General features: G+C 39.7%; 1 protein-coding gene across 2 annotated transcripts in view; it reads left to right on the forward strand.

Annotated features, from left to right (window-relative positions):
* The first annotated feature begins 269 nt into the window (after positions 1-269).
* The window catches only part of CDH7 (cadherin 7), a 102,732-nt gene continuing 84,231 nt past the window's right edge, over positions 270-18,770 (forward strand). For both annotated transcript variants that reach the window (XR_007355258.2, XM_048840169.2), the window contains exons 1-2: positions 270-658; positions 9,631-10,009. Coding sequence is in view for 1 of the 2 variants with exons in the window: in XM_048840169.2 (XP_048696126.2) it covers positions 9,800-10,009 (210 nt within the window). In the remaining variant the exon portion in view is untranslated. The remainder of the gene's footprint in view (positions 659-9,630; positions 10,010-18,770) is intronic.

An 18,770-nucleotide genomic window follows, 5' to 3' on the forward strand; every position in this document is an offset into this window, starting at 1 on the left:
CCCTGCTCCTGCTTTTTATCCAGAGGACTCCATCTGTGTCTCCTGTCAAGGAGGAGGCGCGGGGGGTTGTGGGGATGGGGAGGACGGCTTCGCCTTTGGATTCCTCTCCAGCAGCCACCAGTGGGTCTCCGGGAGGGAGGCAAAGTCTCACTGCCTCCTCTGGACAGCCTCCGATGGAAGTGACGGCAGGCTCCAGCCGCTGAGCGGTGACATCCCCCATCCACACGAGCATCGCCCCCCGCCCCCCGCCCCCCGCCCCGTGCTCGTCTCCCCCGCGCCCGCTCCGCGCCCAGTCTGAGCCGCGCTTGGCACGGGGAAGGAGCGCTCGCCTCCGCGCCGCGGACCAGGGGGCTCCGCTCCGTCAAACGCGGGCGCTTGGAGGGGGGCACCGAGGCGGGAGACCGCGCTCCGGGAGGAGTCCCCCGCGGCGCTGCCTGGCGCTCGGCGCCCTGTGATTGGAGGGCGGGGAGCCCCCCGCGCCGGAGCTGCCCGGAGCGCAGACAGACTCGGCTGGCCGCGCAAGTTCTCCCCAGCGGAGCTAGCAGCCGCCCGGGCACATGTCTGAGAGCGTCCAGCGAGGACTTCGCCGGCGAGCCACCCCCAGCCGTTTGGATTAAAAGCCTCATTGCAGCGGCCGATCCAGGGGAAGAGGAGGCAGGTAAGTGCCGGCTCAGACTGGGTGCGGGTGTTTTCGGGGGGCGGGGAGCCTGAGGAGTTGCAGGGACGATTTTTGGCTCTGATTTTATCCCCTCGTTCTCCCTCGCTAAACTGTTCCCAGTCCAAAGTCAGATGGTGCTGATCTGCAGAGTCAGGAGGTGGCTTGGCGTTGTTCGCCTTCAGAAGTTTCCTTTTCGCTGTGTTCTCTGGTCTGTGTATTTCGAAAGAGACTATATGCAAATAGCCTGAGCTCAGAGAGAGAGAGAGAGAGAGAGAGAGAGAGAGAGAGAGAGAGAGATCAGTGCGGTTTGGAAAAGCCATCAGAAATACAGACACCAGATGTGACAGCAGAAATCATCGAGAAGTGTAATAACGATTTCAAAAAGAAAATAGCAAGACAGTCGCCCTGTTTCTGCAGGTAAGTCACGCAGAAAAAGGGAGACGATTAAACACTTCTGCAACATTTAGGAAGGAGCAAGTCTTTTTTTCATTAATTGATGCAAAACTCAAGTGGCTCTCTTTGTTGCACCCAAAATCCAGCGTCAGGTTTGCAAACGTGGAAATGAGAAAGGCTTATTTCTTTAATTAGTATTCAGCTGGTAAGGTTAGCTCTGCAGTGCTTGAGTATTTGATACTGACCCCCCCCCCCCCATCCATACACATACAAGCTAGTCCTTCTTTCTTGGAGTAGAGTACATGCATTGCTGGTAAGTGTTTCATGGTCTGGATCCTCTGGCTTCAAGTTGATAAACGGAGAAAATGGCTCCCCCCCCCCCCCCCCCAGATCAGTTCTTGCCCCTGTGCTTTCAATAAATGATGTAGTTCAGGTGAGTCAGGGTTATGTTGTGGTTGACTTCCCTGGTGATACAGGGAGGTTTTTTTGGGGTGGGGATGGGGGAAGGATTAATGCTACTGAGGCTTTCTGATTCTGTGAATTGAAACGTTGATACTTTAATCCGTTTCCATTGCAAAGAAAAATCTTCTGCTTGATTGATAACTTCTCAAGTCCAAGCACAGACTTGAAAGGGCAGCATATACTTTATAGTCCCTCTGACAAGACATACTGCCCTGCCATTTTTCATATCAAAATGGATAATCACAAAACTTGTAGAAAATAAATTCATTCTCAGGGAAGGGAAAAATAAGAAAACAAACAAAACCCCAGTCCTATAGCTAAACAGTCTTGAAAGCCAATCTCTAGAAGCACCTCAGCTTGGTAATGAAGTGTAGACACTTTACTTTTCTCAGACTTTATTATGATTAATACTTTTTTTTCTCTTTGCAAAATGTTTTGAAGTTAACATGGCAAGGTATTTTATTGCGTGGTCATTAATGAGAGCCAGGTAAGTCGATGAGGGTCATTTAAATATCAGGATTGACAGATTACATTAATGGCAGAAAAATTGTGTAACTATAACTTGCTTGAACTGCTGCCTAGAATAAGGCTTCTAAGGATACAGCAGGTAAAAATTGATTAGGAAAGATCATGCTGTCAGCAACATTAAAACAGTTTTAAACAATGACAGCAGTGTAGTTAGACTGTTTAGAAATAATCTGGCCATGCCTCATTAGAACTAGCATGGTTTGACTGTGCTGGTATTACCTTTGAAATATTCAGCTAGGGTCCAAATGTGACTTCTTGTTGAAAGTCCTTGTCTAGACTCTCTAGACCTTCCAGCTTGCAACTACCAGGGGATCTAATCTAGACAACCTTTTGTGTTTTTTGGAGCAGTGAAAAAAGATGAAAAAGTATTTAAGCAAGCAAACAAACAAAGCCCACGGCAAAGCGGAGAACAAAAAGAGAGTTAAGAGCTGACTCTGACAACTTCTTATATTAAAAAAAAATATTGTCCTTGGTTTGAGAACTTAACAGACACAAACTTCTAATAGTGTTAGGTAAATATCAGAGTCAATAGTCTGATCTAGTACTGTACACTGGAAGTCTTCTTTGATTGAACCATTTCCTGTTGGTGAGAAGGACAATCTTTTGAGATTACACAGAGCTCTTCTTCAGGTCAAGAGGTCTGTAAACTGGAAATCTTGTCTCTCTCATCAACAGAAGTTGGTCCAATAAAAGATATTCCATCACCCACCTTGTATCTCTAATATCCTGGGACTAACATGGCTAAACAATACTGCATACTTTGGAAACATGTCAATTACTGTGAAGAAAAAAAAAACAATAATCAGTAATGCAGACCATTTACCTGCAAAAAAAAAAAAAAAAAAAAGCCATTAAGCTTTGCAGTTTTAATCAGAGGGCATTGTGCCCTGATAATGTGAGATATTATTGTAATTAAGGGTTGCTATGGGTCATTAGGACTGTGTTAACAATCAGATGACAGCCTCACAACTCTTTTAAGTCTACTTTTATTGATTTAATAGCAAAGTGCTTTTACTCTTCTGTATAAAAGTGCAATTGTAAAGCATCTGTATAACTGCAATTTATCCTTGAATTGACTGTAATGTCCTATGAACAGAAAGTGATGCAGCTTCAGTGTAGGCTTCTGTTTATCCTTCACGTATATGCTCAACACATTGCAACTTTTTATGTGTATGTTGTGTTCATCTCTCTCTGTTCAATCTTGTTAGCAGTCAGGCAGTAAAGATTTGAGGAAATCTTCATTAATATATATTAAAAAAACTCCAAGTTACTTTACCCTGAGCCAAAGTCCTTATTTATTAAACAAACATTGCTAAGGCTTCTCAACACACAAATTGCATCCTCTGTGCATAGAAAATTGTAAGTTGGGTATTTTCAACTTGAAGTGATTTGGGGCTAAATTTGCTACTTAGGAGCTAGTTCATGAGTGCGGTGTTGGCTAATAAGTTTTCATTTTGCATTTCATTGGCTATTTCTAAACCTGATATTCTGATACCATTTTCAATGGATCCAACTTCTTAGCCGTCTAATTTGTCTTAGATGATCACACACAATTTGTTTATGTCTGCTTTCATGTCACTAATGGGTATTACTTTCAAGTGGCAATAAAGGATCAGTTAATTCTAGCTGAGGGAGGGTGCATAAGATATGTGATGATTCCCTCAATCCCTGTCTGTAACACCATGCTTAACCATAAGCAGTAATACAGGAGTGCCTCCTCTGGGGATTTAGTGGTTCTACAGGGAAATACCACAAAGTAATTTCTTTCCCTAGGTATTGTATGAAATTCTAAAAACTAACTTAGAATGCAAAAATCAAACTAAGACCATTGCTGAAATTTTACTATTTGTGCTGTATATTCACAACTGTAAAAATACTGTTAAATATTTATTTTCAGATATCTACATAACTGATCAAGTTAGCATGATCCTTTTCAACAACAATTTAATATAGGGAGGCTACAAAGAACTTTCCTATGGAGAAAATGACAGACTTTTTAAAAGTATACTTTAAAAATAGCATTTCAGCCATATAATGTCACATAATCAACTCCAGAATACCATGGAAGACTGAATAACAATCACTTTGCTTTCTGTGTACATTTTGAAAGACTGTTATTTATTAAAGTCTGCCTGTTGTTTTTCTGTTGTCTTGCCAAATCCTTTCACCTGAGTCAGAGGGTACTGGAGCTAGTTTTGTATAACAGTGCCATATGTTTAGAGTAGTGTTAGTTTTTTGCTTGATAACCAGATGCAGACTACAGGATGTGCACTCCATTTACAGTGCTCCCATGTGAATATTTAGGCCAGTTAGCGGCAGGAGGTTGTGGTCTGTAGTTGTAATGTCATCTGGCACAGGGAGTTAATGGGTTTGATCATGCTGGCTTGACTTGTAGACCCTCACTTGCTCAAAGGAGCTCTTTTTTTTTGAGAAGAAAGGTAAAGCCAGCAGTTGCAATCTATACTATAATTATCTAGATTTGTTCTCATATCTTCACCCATAGTTGTCTAAACAAGCATGGATTTGATGTTATTTAATGTAAAAGAGACACCTCTGATAGCAAAGCCATGTATGACACTCTTTAGAGCCTGCAGTCACTAAAAGGGGAATTTTATTTTGCACAGAAAATGATACCATTTCCAACTGGCATTGTAAAATAGAATGCCAAAACATAAATATTTCAGTTGTAGTAGCTCAGCTATCAAGGGGCTAACCTGCTGATTCCACTATGTTCAAGGGATCATGGTTCAAGTTCCAGTGGCAATAGTCAATTCTAGAATTATCTCAGCACAGAGGGTGTTACTTTATTGAGTGACTGACCTGTAGTGAGAAAATTAAGGGATAACTTTGCACTATTGACCCATCTGGGGCATCATTTACTGGATATTATTGTCTTGGTCCCACTTCAGGGATATTTCCGGAGACAGTGAAGATCAGGGTTAACCTCTGTGTATTGCCATGGTATTGAGAAGTTAAAGCCATTTAAAGAAAGGATAACAGATGTGGGGAAGGAAAAGGGATTAGAAGCGGTAAAATTCTTCAGTTACACTCTTAAAAATTGTCATGAGCTGGCTGGGAGACTTCACAACAGAGTATTACACTGTCGTGTGAAGAAATGTAGGATTAGAAAAACTTTCAGACTATCATTTCCCAGCCTAGAAGTATTTGACCACATGTATTGGGGTATGAAAGGCAAGGAAGTTAGGGTGGGGCTGAATAGGTGGGATAGGAGGAGTAACATGGTTCATGGACTAAACTGGCAATGAGACAGTAGTAGCAATGTGTGAGTGGAGGCCTATGAAAATAATGAGATAGATTTTCTCCGTAAAACAGAGGAGGTGGTGGGAGGAACTGAGGATCTTCTATTGAATGGCCTGGAAGCTTGGGGAAAGCAGGCAAAGGAAGAACTTACACCTGGATATCTAGAAAAGGTGAGGGGAAGAAGTAGGCTCACCCCTAACCACAAACAACAAGAACAAGTTTCATTACTGGTACAGACATTAGCAACTGAAACAAAATATTGGGCCAGATCTTCAGCTGGTTAAAATTGGCCTTGTTGCTTTGAAATTAATGGGCTTTGCCAGTTTATAACATTAAGGACCCATGGTCTGGTTCTTTTCTTACAGTCAGGATTGCCCTTCTGAAACAATGTACAATATTCATTCTGACACCATCAGATTGTGCTGGCAAAATAAAAGCATATCATTTCTCAGTTTAAAAGTGTTCACTGAAACTCCTTTACTTGTCAAGTTTAGTTCAAATGCAGTTAAAATCTTCTCAGTAGCAAGATTCCTTTAGACTTGTGATTTTTTTATGCCATGATGTTTTACAGATCAGCTAGCTAAATGTCTGTGTGAGAACACAAAAAATATACCGTAAATGTTCAGTGGTCACTCCTTATGGATTTTTCTGATTCTTCGGGCTCATTCCATAACACACATATTTCAGCTGTTTTGAGATATGCAGTAGCCAACAGAAATATTAAAGATCCTGGTCACAGAATATACTTCCTTAGATTACAGATCTTATCCCTTGAATTACAGTTTGATTGTTCTTACTGATGTTTGGCACTTTTGGCAGACCAGGGAGCTTTGCACAAAGTAAATTACAAAGCTGAGCTCTTCCTGAAAGTGAACTGGAGTGACTTAAAAACATATACAATCCCAAATTCTTTCACACACTGACATTTAAAAACTGACCTCCTTTTCTGCACCCACAATTTGAGGACACACATTTGCACCCCAAACTTGTGGACACAACCTATATCATTTGGATGTCTGACTACTGTACCTTTTTAAAGGTGTAATTAGGTACTTAGATGTTTAACTTACATCAGTTGCATCTGCATATAATGTCTCCCTCAATCATTTGCACCCGGAATGCTGTGTGAACAACCTTATTCAAAACAAGAACATTTTAAAACAAGATAGACAATAATTGAGAATCAGTTTCTCCTTCACTTGGTACCTAGTCCTTCAACAGCAGATGACGCAAATGACACTTAAATCAGAGGCCAGAGCTGCATTCCATACAGTGCTTTCAATGTTGGTTGCTTCAAGTGAAGCACAGAACCCTACATTTATGCCTAGGTAGGAAAAACGCCTTGCAGTTTACCTTTTGGCTCCATCAAAAGGATGATATTCCGTATAGATGCTGCAGATGATCCAGAAGAGATAGTTATTCCCCATATGTATATTATTCTATATACATACAGTGAGAGAGAGAATATAAGATGATATATATGAATATACTGTATTGTATATCTGTGCAATCATAGAGATATGAATGAGAGAGAAAATGAAATTCATTTTAATAAATAATTGTCTGTTCTTCCAGGAAGCAAAGAATATTATGCACTGGATATTGATTTTTTAAAAGGAATTATCATGTTGAAATACTAAACATGCTGGAAGGGCAAAAAAAAAAATCCCTAAATAATTAGTTCAGATAAAATATCATATTAATAGTAAGAGGAATAAAATATCCATTGGAAAAAGTGTGTTGCCATTTATATGAATAAAAGTAATAATAAAAGTAATTGGAACAATGAGACAGTGTGATAAAACTATTTGACAATGGGTAAGGAATGATTTCTTCTGAAGTACGAATATTGTATATACTGCTTTTTATTAGATTGTGTTCTCTAGAATATGGACTGTATTTTGGCTAGTATTTTGGGTGTGTTTTCAGTTCCATGCTGTGGTGTGTGGCTAGGGACCACAAGGATGGCACTCCATATGGTGGTTTCCATACTTTCCTTCAGGTGTAAAAGAACGGGGATCAGAAAATGTTCAAGATAAAGGTTACAGAAATACTAGGTTTTAAAAGTCTGTTCAGAGCAAGACATTTCAGAGTGCTCTGTAGAGAGACTGTAACATACTATAAATGTTTTACTGACATTTTTAATGAAAATCCATTTCATATTTTTATCTCTGATAGATATTAGTATGCTGCCTCTTTCAAATAAACAGATAGTTTATCAATAGCAGATGTCTGCAGCTAACCTGGTGTAACAGAGATGTTGAGTTGGTTCTCTGAGGGTGCATTTACAATTTCTGGTGTGAACAGCACTTCCCTGGAGAACCATCTCTTAACTGAACTGAATGGTGGAGTGAGAAACATGTCATTCAGCCAGTGAACAAATCCTCTCCTGGTATTCTTCATGCTATTATTTTTGCTGTTGTTGTTTTTTTTTTTAATAAGACTATTGTCTTAATGTAAGGCTCACATCAAAGTTGAGCTTTGGCTATTCAGAAGTAATCATTCAAACATATAATAAATAATTCATACACCAGTTAGTTGAAACTGGCACTTTTATGTTAGTCCCACTGCAAAAGGAATCTTCCATGTTCCAGAGATGCTTCAGAATTGTAGCATTTAGAAATCAGGGTCATGAGATAATAAGTTGCTTATTTTCTTCATTGCTTGTAGCAAGGCGCTAGCTCTTTACATATGGAGCTTTCAAATTACTGCTGCTTAGTGAACATGCTTAGTGGGTTTGTGGTTTATCCCACCGGTCTCTAAGTAGAGCCTTTCTGTTGCAAGGCAGTACCCATAAGGGATTACTATAAAAAGGCATTAAATACAGACTGTAATCAGAAGGGCTTTTTATTTGTTTTGGTTTTTTTGCCCTCTAGCTACCTTTAGGAGATATATAGAAATTGCACAGCTAAAAAACAAAACAAAACAAAACCTCTGGATACTGTGCACAACTATCAGAAACTGTATTTCACTCAGTTCTAATAAAGATGGTTAGTAATATAAAAATTTACCTAAAACATTTAATGTGTAATCGGTAGTCCACTCAGTTAAGTAAACCATGCAAAAGATTAACTCTTTTTTTCTTACAAGGCTTTCTAGATTACAGCATTTCACTCTGTATGAATTACTGTACTTGGTAACCATTTTAACTTCATCCTCATTTGCCCTCTTATATTTGACACATTTCTAATGCATCTTCACTGCCTGACACATTGGCCTGATAAGGAGCAGAAATCCTTACTGCAGAAGGAAACATTGCTTACATAGAGTTCAACCAGTCAGATGATATCTCTGCAATGTAAGACCTACTTTTGGCCCTCTCAAATAACTCTATTTTTATTTAATTATTTAAGTTAAAGGTTTTGGGAAAATAACCACTTTGCAGTATAATTATATAAATATATTTGATAGATCAAAACATATTTAATAAATGCAAGAGGACAGAGAGTATATCAGAATGATTTAAATCCATGTTTTGGTAAATTTCCCATGCTATTTTGAGGCATTTTGTTGGGGTTGGTCATCTTTCCTAGTAAATTCTGCCAGCTCCTGAATAACCAGAATTTTGAAAGTGAAACAGAGAAGATATAGTATAAGAAAATGTTTGTGCTACTACATAAGAATCATTCAGCCTCACACCAACATTGCATTGAACATATACAATCAAATTATTTTCTGACCTTTTTGAAAATATAAATAGTTGCGTAACATGCTTCATATCATATCTGACACTTGGTTTTGAAATGGGAAAAAAATGAATGGGGAAACTTCTGGCTTTTTAGGTAATCAGATTCAAATCAGAACACATCAAAACATCTGGTGTACTGTGACTCAGAATCAATCAAGTTGTTCTGAGTCACCTTATACTACCTTCTATCACTTTAAGTCAACATATGTCCTATCCATTGGTATGAATCACTGCTGTTAGATGCTTTGTTCTTATGTGCTAATAATAACAAGTAAAATTATCTCTAACAGAGAGGAGAAAAAAATCAAAGCTAGTAAATGTAAAATAATTAGAAGGGGGGGGGGGGAGAAGAGAAAAGACTGTGATAGGAAAACTGCATAAATCAAGAGAACGTTCATTAGAAAATTATAAAATTGTGTATGATTTTATTATTAAAATACAGATCAACCAGTAAAATTAATATAATCAAAGTAAGACAATATAAAATTTCAAAGCATTATTGTATAAGCTAAAGTCTGTTAATACTACTAATGATGAAGAGAAAAGTTTTAGTAAAGTATAAGATGCAGCAAGTGAAAGCTGAAAGCAAATGTATGTTTTTTAACTTCCTGACAACAGTTCTTGTCTTTTCCTCTGATAGGTACCTATTATACCATTTCTCTGGTGAAGGCTATTCAGCAGTGGTGACCTCTTCCAATCGAACATTCCACGAATTATTATCTCTGGAGTCCGGAGGCTAGAGCTACTGAGCCAACTGGAATTGCGCCCACCCTCTTATCAAGGTTTTTTCGTACACAGGGGAAAAAAAGATGAAGTTGGGCAAAGTGGAGTTCTGCCATTTTTTGCAGATAATAGCTCTTTTCCTGTGTCTTTCTGGGATGAATCAAGCTGAACTCTCAAGGTCCAGATCAAAGCCGTACTTTCAATCAGGGAGGCCGAGAACCAAGCGCAGCTGGGTGTGGAATCAATTCTTTGTGCTGGAGGAATACATGGGTACAGACCCTCTCTATGTAGGAAAGGTAGGGGATTTGATCAGCATTTGGAAAGTGAACATGCTTGTTTTCTTGATGCATTTTTACAGTATGACTCTGAATTGTCATTCTGTTGACTTGGTAGGAGTAGGCCAAATGGAATACATTTTTTTTAATAAAAAGATTGTTGGAATTACATAAAAACAGTAACAATACACTGTATCTTTGATTCCTCATTCAGAGTTTTTTTCCCCAGAGCCATATATGGTAGCTATTAAAAAAAAGAATTAGGATAACCTAAGCATTTTACCATTGTTATCACAAATATGATTTCTAATTATTCAAATAAAGTTAATAGATGCTCATTACATTCAATAGGACATTGATTTGTTACATAGCTATATAGCAACATAACTATACGTAGTCGTTTACAAGAAATAAGAAAAAAGGCAAACAAAGAACACAGTTTCTGCCCTATATTGCTTACAGTCTTAAGATCAGGGTCTACATCACTGAAGACAATGGTGAAAGGGCAGAATGGCAGGTTGTAGGTGGTGGCTAGGAGAATGAGGGAGTGTCTGGAATGCTGCTGTGCTCTGGCCTTCTTTGACAGTTATACTGGTACTTTGGGGCATAGCTGGCCACTAATCTTTAGCTCAACCCAAATGCTGGGCTACACTAAAGGGGGCACTGGGCCAGTATAAAACAACCTCCAGCATCAGGGAGTCCCAAATGGTTCTTTTGTATCCCCTTTAGCTACACGGAGTGCATACTGAGTGTAGCTGTGAAGCGGGGCCTAAGCTTAGTCAATGTTTTGTAGTGGCATGTAATATAGCTCCATCAGTACCTTTCCAAATGAGAAATGCTTAGGTTTTATTTAATATCTCTGGTAACTGTTTATTAAATGAAAGAAACATTTTTCTCCTATTTTACCATCTAGTTTCTTATTAAGAAATATCTACAAATTAATAAAAGTAGTTAGTTTCTTGGCTAAATTAAAGCAAACATAAAATACAATATAATTATTTCTGGCAAAATTATAAAAGTTTACAAGAAGTCGATAAGAAGATCCAGGGTCCAAATAAAATAATTTGAAGCCTACTGATGCAAACACTTGGGCATGTGAAAAAAAAAATTATTTATGTGATCCGTCCCAGTGATGTCAAATTACTTATGCTGTAAGTGTTTGCAAAGTTGAGAACACCTTGATCCTACCAGGTGCTTTAACCACATGAGTAGCGCCAAAAAGATCAAAAGAGGGACGGTTCATATGCTTAAAGTTATGCACATGTGCTGTGCTGGGCAGGGGTCAGAGTGCTGAGCACCTACACAATTGAGCCCATAAAGACCTACTAGGATCAGAGATGATGAGATGATGAGATGATCAGATTCCAGTTATTTCTTATTATAGGAGTTATGAAAAGGCCTGCTATATTTAAGGTTATGTAAGAGTTTCCATTCTGATATCCTATTTTCAGTCATTTATGGGTTTCAGCCTTTGAGGTTGAAATTGTTCCAGCTTGATCTCTATCTGAAGGTGTAGGTCTGTTTAAATATTCAGCCACTTTTGACTGGTGGTAGAAAGTTGAAGTTTGGCTTGGAAATAGTCCTAGCTGAGAAATATCTATGGATATTTTAGAGAAAGTTGGTTTTGATTTGATCCATTGCAATTAACATTTTGCACATGTTTAATACATTTTGCATGGAGGTCTCATTATAGCAGTACTGTGCACAGGTAAAGAAGTCCACACTACGCGTGCATGGCTAATTTAGTGGTACAGTGAGGTATTTATTGAAGGTGCATAGTGAATGAGGCAGAGGCACTCCAAAGGCACTCTTGCCTCATTTAGGGGAACATTTTCAGAAGTCGGACTACAGTATGAGCTCTCTGTTTCTAGGTACAATTTATATGCTGCCTATTTTTCTTTTTCATCCACAAAATGATTTGCTGGTACCAGAACTCATATTTGCACCAGAAAATCATTTTGCAGATGCAGAAAATATAGGCATACATTTGCATGTGGGAAAGAGACAATGCTTTACTGAAAAATACCCTTTTCTGTGCATATTGTAAGATAAGATGCACAGATCATAATGTTCACAGGAGAGGCAATCTGTAGTGTGGACTTCCTATGGGTCAGATTGTGACGTTAGCTATGCTTCCATGGAGGGGAGTGAAGGAAAGCAAGGAGTTACTTCTCTGTATGGGCTACTGTAACAGAAGAGTGAGCAGGCATGGGTGAGCTGCTGCTTCCACCTCCATGCAAATGGTTGGTGAGTGGACAGGTGGGAGTGGTGATTGGGTGAGCCTTGCACCCCAGTTTTCGAGGAGGGGGGAAATAAGCTGTGTTGGGATAGTTTACTTCCCTTATGGAGCAAGGGGGAAACAGGACCAAACTCAAGTTACATGCCAATCTGCTCTGCTCTTGGGCAAGCTCAGTTGTGCATAGCTCCTTGTTCAAAATGCATTGCAAGGTGCCAGTCCAGGTCTAACTGCACAGGACAAGACACCTTCCTGCAGCCCTCAGAAACTGTGGGGGATAAAGTGTTTCAATAACGTTTATACAAATAGATCCACATTACTGTATGTGTTTTCCTATCATTTTATTTCAGAAGACCTAGGCATTTCAGTTTAAAAAGCAGTGTTAGGAGGATGTTAGAATTGCATGGGAAATCATGCAAAGTCATAAAGTGTCCACGTTAAATGCATGCTTCACATTAATTTTGTCCTCTTCTTTGTATGCATTTTGACACATCTGACACATGATGACAGAGGGTGAAGTCATAGCCCCAGTGAAGTTAATGGTCAAAGTCCCATTGAGTTCAATAGAAACAGGATTTCACCCATATTTTTTCAAATGATATAATATCATACAGTTTTTCTAGACTTTAGGTGAATATATGGAGTGTTTTGTAATATTGCATTTTTGTATCCTTAAACAATTTTCCCTGCCATAATAGATCAATATACTTTTATATGAAACAGGGCCTGCTTCTTCTCTCACATTGGTGTAAACCAGGTGTAGCTTCACTATTGTTGGGGGAGGTACATCAGTTTAAAAATGTTAGAAGACAACAGAGAATGAGACTATTAGCCTGTTTATATACATTCTTTTCTCTCCAAGGTTAGAATTTTAATAGTTTAGGTCTGTCACAGGGAAACTCTACTCACCACTGGGGCACCTCCTTGTGGCTGCATCTGTGGATTAGCTCCACTCAGGTCTGACACCCCCTTCTGCTGGTCGCTGCACACCCTGTTGTTTTTCTCACACTCCTTGTGACTCTGTCTTCATGGCTTGACACTCCGGCCAGGTCATTATAGTCTTCCCCTTCTGGGGTATCAAAGACTTTACATACTAGTGGCCTTAGGCAGTCTTCTCATTCACTTCCCTGACAGTGCCACCTCCCCAGTGGCTGGTAGGGGAACCTAGGCCAACTCGGTACTTCAGGTTCCAGTCCAGGGACCCTATCGCTAGCAATGGTGGCCTGTTCACTCCCAGATCATGTTGCTCTTCCCCTGGACTCCGTCCTACATCTTTCTACTTCTCAGTTCTGTTTTCTGGCTCCCTCGCCTCTCTGGGTTTTCCCTCCTTCCAGGGATTAACTGCAGGCTACCTGGCACTGTAGCCCCAACACCTCCCTTCTCCCAGGGAGTGATGGCAGACTACCTCCATGCAGCCCCTTTCTGTTGCCAGCTTCCTGTCTTTATAAACCTGGCCTATCCTCTCCCCCAGCTGGACTTCATCAGCAAATTAGGTCTTAGCAATACCTGACTTTTCTCCAGTGGCAGCCTATAGGTTATTTTTAATTCTGCCCCCTGGTGCATACGTGTTTCCCATCACAATGGCTCAATCCTGCATTATGTTCAGTGCCTCCTGGGATGTGCTTAATACCTAGCAGGATAAGGTGCTTAGCCATATACGGCACAATTTCTTTCCATCCATCAGCACAGCATACCTCAGGTACAATTCAGGGCATGCAGCAGTTAATTATTTAGCAAATCTAACTGAATAAGAAATTATTTAGCAAATCGAGCTGAGCACTCCTGCATACGAGAGGTGAAATGTAGGGGATAAGCCAGTGAACTCTGAAGCCAATTTATCTGGAAACTTAGGTGGATTATATTTGTTGTTTACTATTACTCTGCAGTATTTTGTGTATTTTCCATATAAATGACTTTAATGAAGTCTGTTTGGCATACAAATAATAGTGCACAGTACTAAACAATTCTATGCATGTGTGTCTAAAGATGTAGAAAAAATGTGTGCTATTATATTGTATTATTTGAGAACCAATATGTGATCATGTAATTAAAGTCTGTGTGGAAACATATATTCCCCAGGGGGCAGAGTTAAAATTGTATGTGCAACGATAGCTTGGGAATTTTCTGTTTTCTTGATTGCTTAACCATGTAACCCTAATGTTTTCTTAATTTTGCTTTTTGGATAAAATGCTGATAAGAATTTCAGTCTCCTCAAGAGCATTGTGAGAAATTGTATGACACCAGTTCTCATTCAGCTGCAACCACTTCCATTTTTTGCCTGTCTAAACAAACAGACAAACAAAGAAACACACAAACAAATCAGAAAAAGAGAGGAAGACTGTGAATGGGAGTGTACTAGTTCACAATCTGAATTCTGGCTTCACTAATTTAATCAGTGTTTGTCTAGAGAGAGGCACTAGCTGCAAAAATCAGATCCAAACCCGGATCTGGATTCTAAAATTTTCTAAAATTGGGAGCAATCGGAGTGGTGCTGTCCATCTCCAGTTCTCTGCAATACGTTTAATGAGATCCATTCTTTTTTAATACAATCTCAATAGGATATAAAGGAATCTGCAAACAAAACAGAAAGGAAAATATATATGAATGAGCAGAAAGAAAAAAAGAAAAATCCCTGTGGACTTTTAAGTGGCATTTTACAGATGAGGAAACTGAGAAAGAAAGGTTAAATGATTTGCCCAAGGTTATTCAGTTAGAGAGTGTCAGAGCTAGAGTTAGCACTCAGGACTTGTTGGCTCCCAGCCTCATTTACTTATTTGTTAGATGCCTCTTGGTGCTTCCTCTTAACTACTTGAAGTTAAAAAGACATTTGGACACAATTTTCAGATGTGGGCCAAGATGTATAAACGGAATTATTATTATTAATTTATATTGCAGCAGTGTCCTAAAGTCCCAATCAAGATCAGAGCCCTGTTGTACTAGATGCTGTACAACATGGTAGACATGGTTCCTTCCCCAAAGAACTAAAAAACTAGGGCCCTAATCTTACAACTGGCCTGTGGAGACCACCATGGATGAGATGGTGGTAAGTAGTTGTCATCCATTAGGCCTGAGCTTATGCAACTCACACTTTCTTTTGAAGTGTAGTCCTGTGTCATTCTATCCCACCAGTCCCATACCCGCTACTGACATGTGCAGGGGCCAATCACCTGCTCCTCTCCTTCCTCCTATTTTTTATAATGGGGTGGTCAGCTGGCCCACTTACCCTATCTACAGTTTTTGGGAGGGGAGATTGGGAAATAGGCTCATACTCTATGTTTATTAAATGTTCTTAATTGGAGCCAGATAATCAATCCACATCTCTTCCCCTACATTCTACACTGTCTCAGAAACACTTACTGCGAAAGGCCTCTGACTTCTCTGTGGCTGAAACATGCCAGAATCCTGTGGACTAGTGAGTGGGTAGAAGACCATTAGCCCACTGCCTAGAAGGCCAGTACATTTAAGAAAGAATATATACATGCAGTGTGCCATTTGGGAAAGGGAATCTATGGGTAGGGAAATGGAATGGTCCAAATGTCTCCTCTCTTTTCCATATAACCAAATGGGAGAGGGTAGCGTTTTTTTTTTTTTTTTACAGCCCTGTCAGGCCTGTGAAAGAGGGTTACTGGGGAGAGTGTGCTCTCCTTCCCTTTCTCCTTGAGACCAGGAGAGGAGATTTATTAGGATACAGAACATTTCTTTTGCCTCCCTATAAAGGTAGGAGATGGGGGCTTGATGAAGGAGGGATGATATTTGCATACATTATTAATACTGTGCCCAAAACATACAGCACACTGTACAGAACATGTAGACTAAAGCAACAAAGAGCTACCCCAAAGAGCATAGCCCACCATTTTCAGAAGTAGTCATTTATTTTGTGAGATTTAATTTTGGGGTGCCCTACCTGGTATACTTAGACTGAAAGGCCAATATTTTCAAACTCCTACCAATATGATGGTACACCAGTTCCTGAAGAGGTGAGGATACTTCTTCAATGAAGTAATGTAGACAAGCTGAAGACCTCGTAATACAAAAATATTGGCTATTCACCAATTATTAGAAATTACCACCAAAGAATTTGTCATTGACACTATGGAACACATTCTCAATTGAACTCTGAAACTGCAAGGAAATGACAAGCAATAGCCACTTACATGTGGGCTCCCAAATACTTTAAGTGTTCCTGCACTATATTTCCTAGCCATGTTCCTAATGTCTTTCTGGGAAGTACAAAAAAGTAACCGCACAGTAATTTCAAACTCACATGGAGGAAATATGTATATTTGCAAGTTTTTCTTGTCTATGCCTTTTTCTGTTGCATAATAGGTATGAGCTCTGTTGCTTTGTATATTCACAGTAAACTGTTCTGGAGATTGATAAAACAACTCTGTTGTGCTTCTGAAGTTTATCAGTCTCAGCAGCTCTTTATTGCTCCATATAATACAAAGTGATAAGAGTTGATCCTTAAGTCAAAAGGGACACCACCATTCTTGTCAATGATATTGCACTGCAAGTGCTGCCGCTATTTGGAACAAATGGGAAATAAAATGAATCTAAACTCTACTTACACATCTCAGCATGTCTTTTCTTATGGGCTGCGGACAGCCACGCTACCCATTGTACTGTAGGGCATACAAAGGGCTGAAAGCTCCCCTCTGTGTTCCTGGCCAGGTTTATGGGCTTGTATGATGAGTCGTGGCATGGGCCATGGCTCTATTTCCTCCCCACTACCTTAGGGTGGGTTGTGCTCCCAAGGTACAAGAGGCGGAAGTAGTCTTTGCAGTCCCCTAAGCATAGGGAATGTGATTGCTCTTTCTGGAGGGGACTTATTGGGAAGAAGATTCCTTACACTCTCACTCTTGCACCCACACAAGGGCCAAGGACAATTTTGACCTAATTTATTTATTAGAAAAGATAGCATGATTGAAATTTGAGTGATTGATTTAGTTGGGGATTGGTCCTGCTTTGAGCAGGGGTTTAGACTAGATGACCTCCTGAGGTCCCTTCCAACCCTGATATTCTATGATTCTATGAAAGAACTAACAGGGGATACCTACTGAACTAGGAACTGGACAGTGTCACTTTTTTGATCCTTTAGCATAAGATAGAACACTGACATTTAAAGTGACGTATTGTGGAAGGGAAAGTTTTATGGAAGTGGTGACATCACCAGTAAGTTAAGTTGCCTTCACCTGAGCCTTTTCTTCAATGTCACAGTCATGCTATTTAGATAATCTTTTAGTAGCTGGTTTCAGAGTAACAGCCGTGTTAGTCTGTATTTGCAAGAAGAAAAGGAGTACTTGTGGCACCTTAGAGACTAACCAATTTATCTAAGCATGAGCTTTCGTGAGCTACAGCTCACTTCATCGGATGAAGTGAGCTGTAGCTCACGAAAGCTCATGCTCAGATAAATTGGTTAGTCTCTAAGGTGCCACAAGTACTCCTTTTCTTTTAGTAGCTGTTCTGCATTTTGATTGGCCAGTGGCCTTCACCTATAGCATTATGCTTGATGTTTCTTTGGGAAGTTATTTTAAGCTACGTTTTAAGGGCTTCTCTAACTATATAGAAACGTAAAAGCTATTTTTGCAGTGACCTACTGTAGTTGCAGGTCTCACGCATGCTTGGCTAGTTATCAGAAAATGCCTTTTCTATATGAGGACATGAGCAGATTTACAATTTTGAGGACAGTCAAGCTCATGCTGCTTCAGCTTATATTATTTTAGTTTATTTGTTTTCCTTTCCTTCTGTTTTGCACTAGCATTTCCCCTCCTTTTCATCTTCTGAAATTGTTCTTTAGTTCTGTACCCATCGCTTTTGACCATCACTAATTGTACAGTTTTACCTCTGTCATATACTTTTATTGTTGCAAATTACTGACATCTGAAATGCAGAACCATTAAATGGAGATTATTGGTAATGTTGTTGAGCCTAAAAAAAATAAATCCTACATTATTTTAAACGTCATGCACTGATAACTGTTTGTCCCACCTTTAAGATCTGTCTCATTTGTGGTCAACGACAGGTCAGGATGTATGTTTGGACCCCTTATCCTCCATACCAGTGCCTAGCTAGCTGTCCATAGGTCTTATCCAAAGTCCGGTGAAGGCAATGGGAGTCCTTCTATTGACTTTAATGGGCTTTGGCTCATGCCCCTTGTGAGGTGATATCAGAAACATATCTAGCAAGTCTGATTCTTTTACAATCTGCTAGCATAGTGCATCTCTTCCGGTCAATCTTTCTCTTTACTTTGACATCTTTTGCCAAACCTTCCTGAAGCATTTGACACAAATGTCTATCTGCAGACCCATCAGACTTTCATTCCAGGTATTAATTGTTTTTCATCTCTCACAACAATAAAGTGATGCTAGACCTACTGCTGTTCTATAGGCGATTGCTTGCATCATAGTACTTGTGCCGTCTCATGTACGCTCTGTTTCTCCAGCTGTTAAATAACAACCTTGCCTTCTTGTCACAACCCTTTGTTTCTTCCATAATTCTAGAGACTTGAGAAAATGTTTCTAATGGAAAGATCCAATACATAAAAAT

Source organism: Caretta caretta, chromosome 2, assembly GCF_965140235.1.
Source record: "Caretta caretta isolate rCarCar2 chromosome 2, rCarCar1.hap1, whole genome shotgun sequence".
In the NCBI taxonomy this organism is placed as follows: domain Eukaryota; kingdom Metazoa; phylum Chordata; order Testudines; family Cheloniidae; genus Caretta; species Caretta caretta.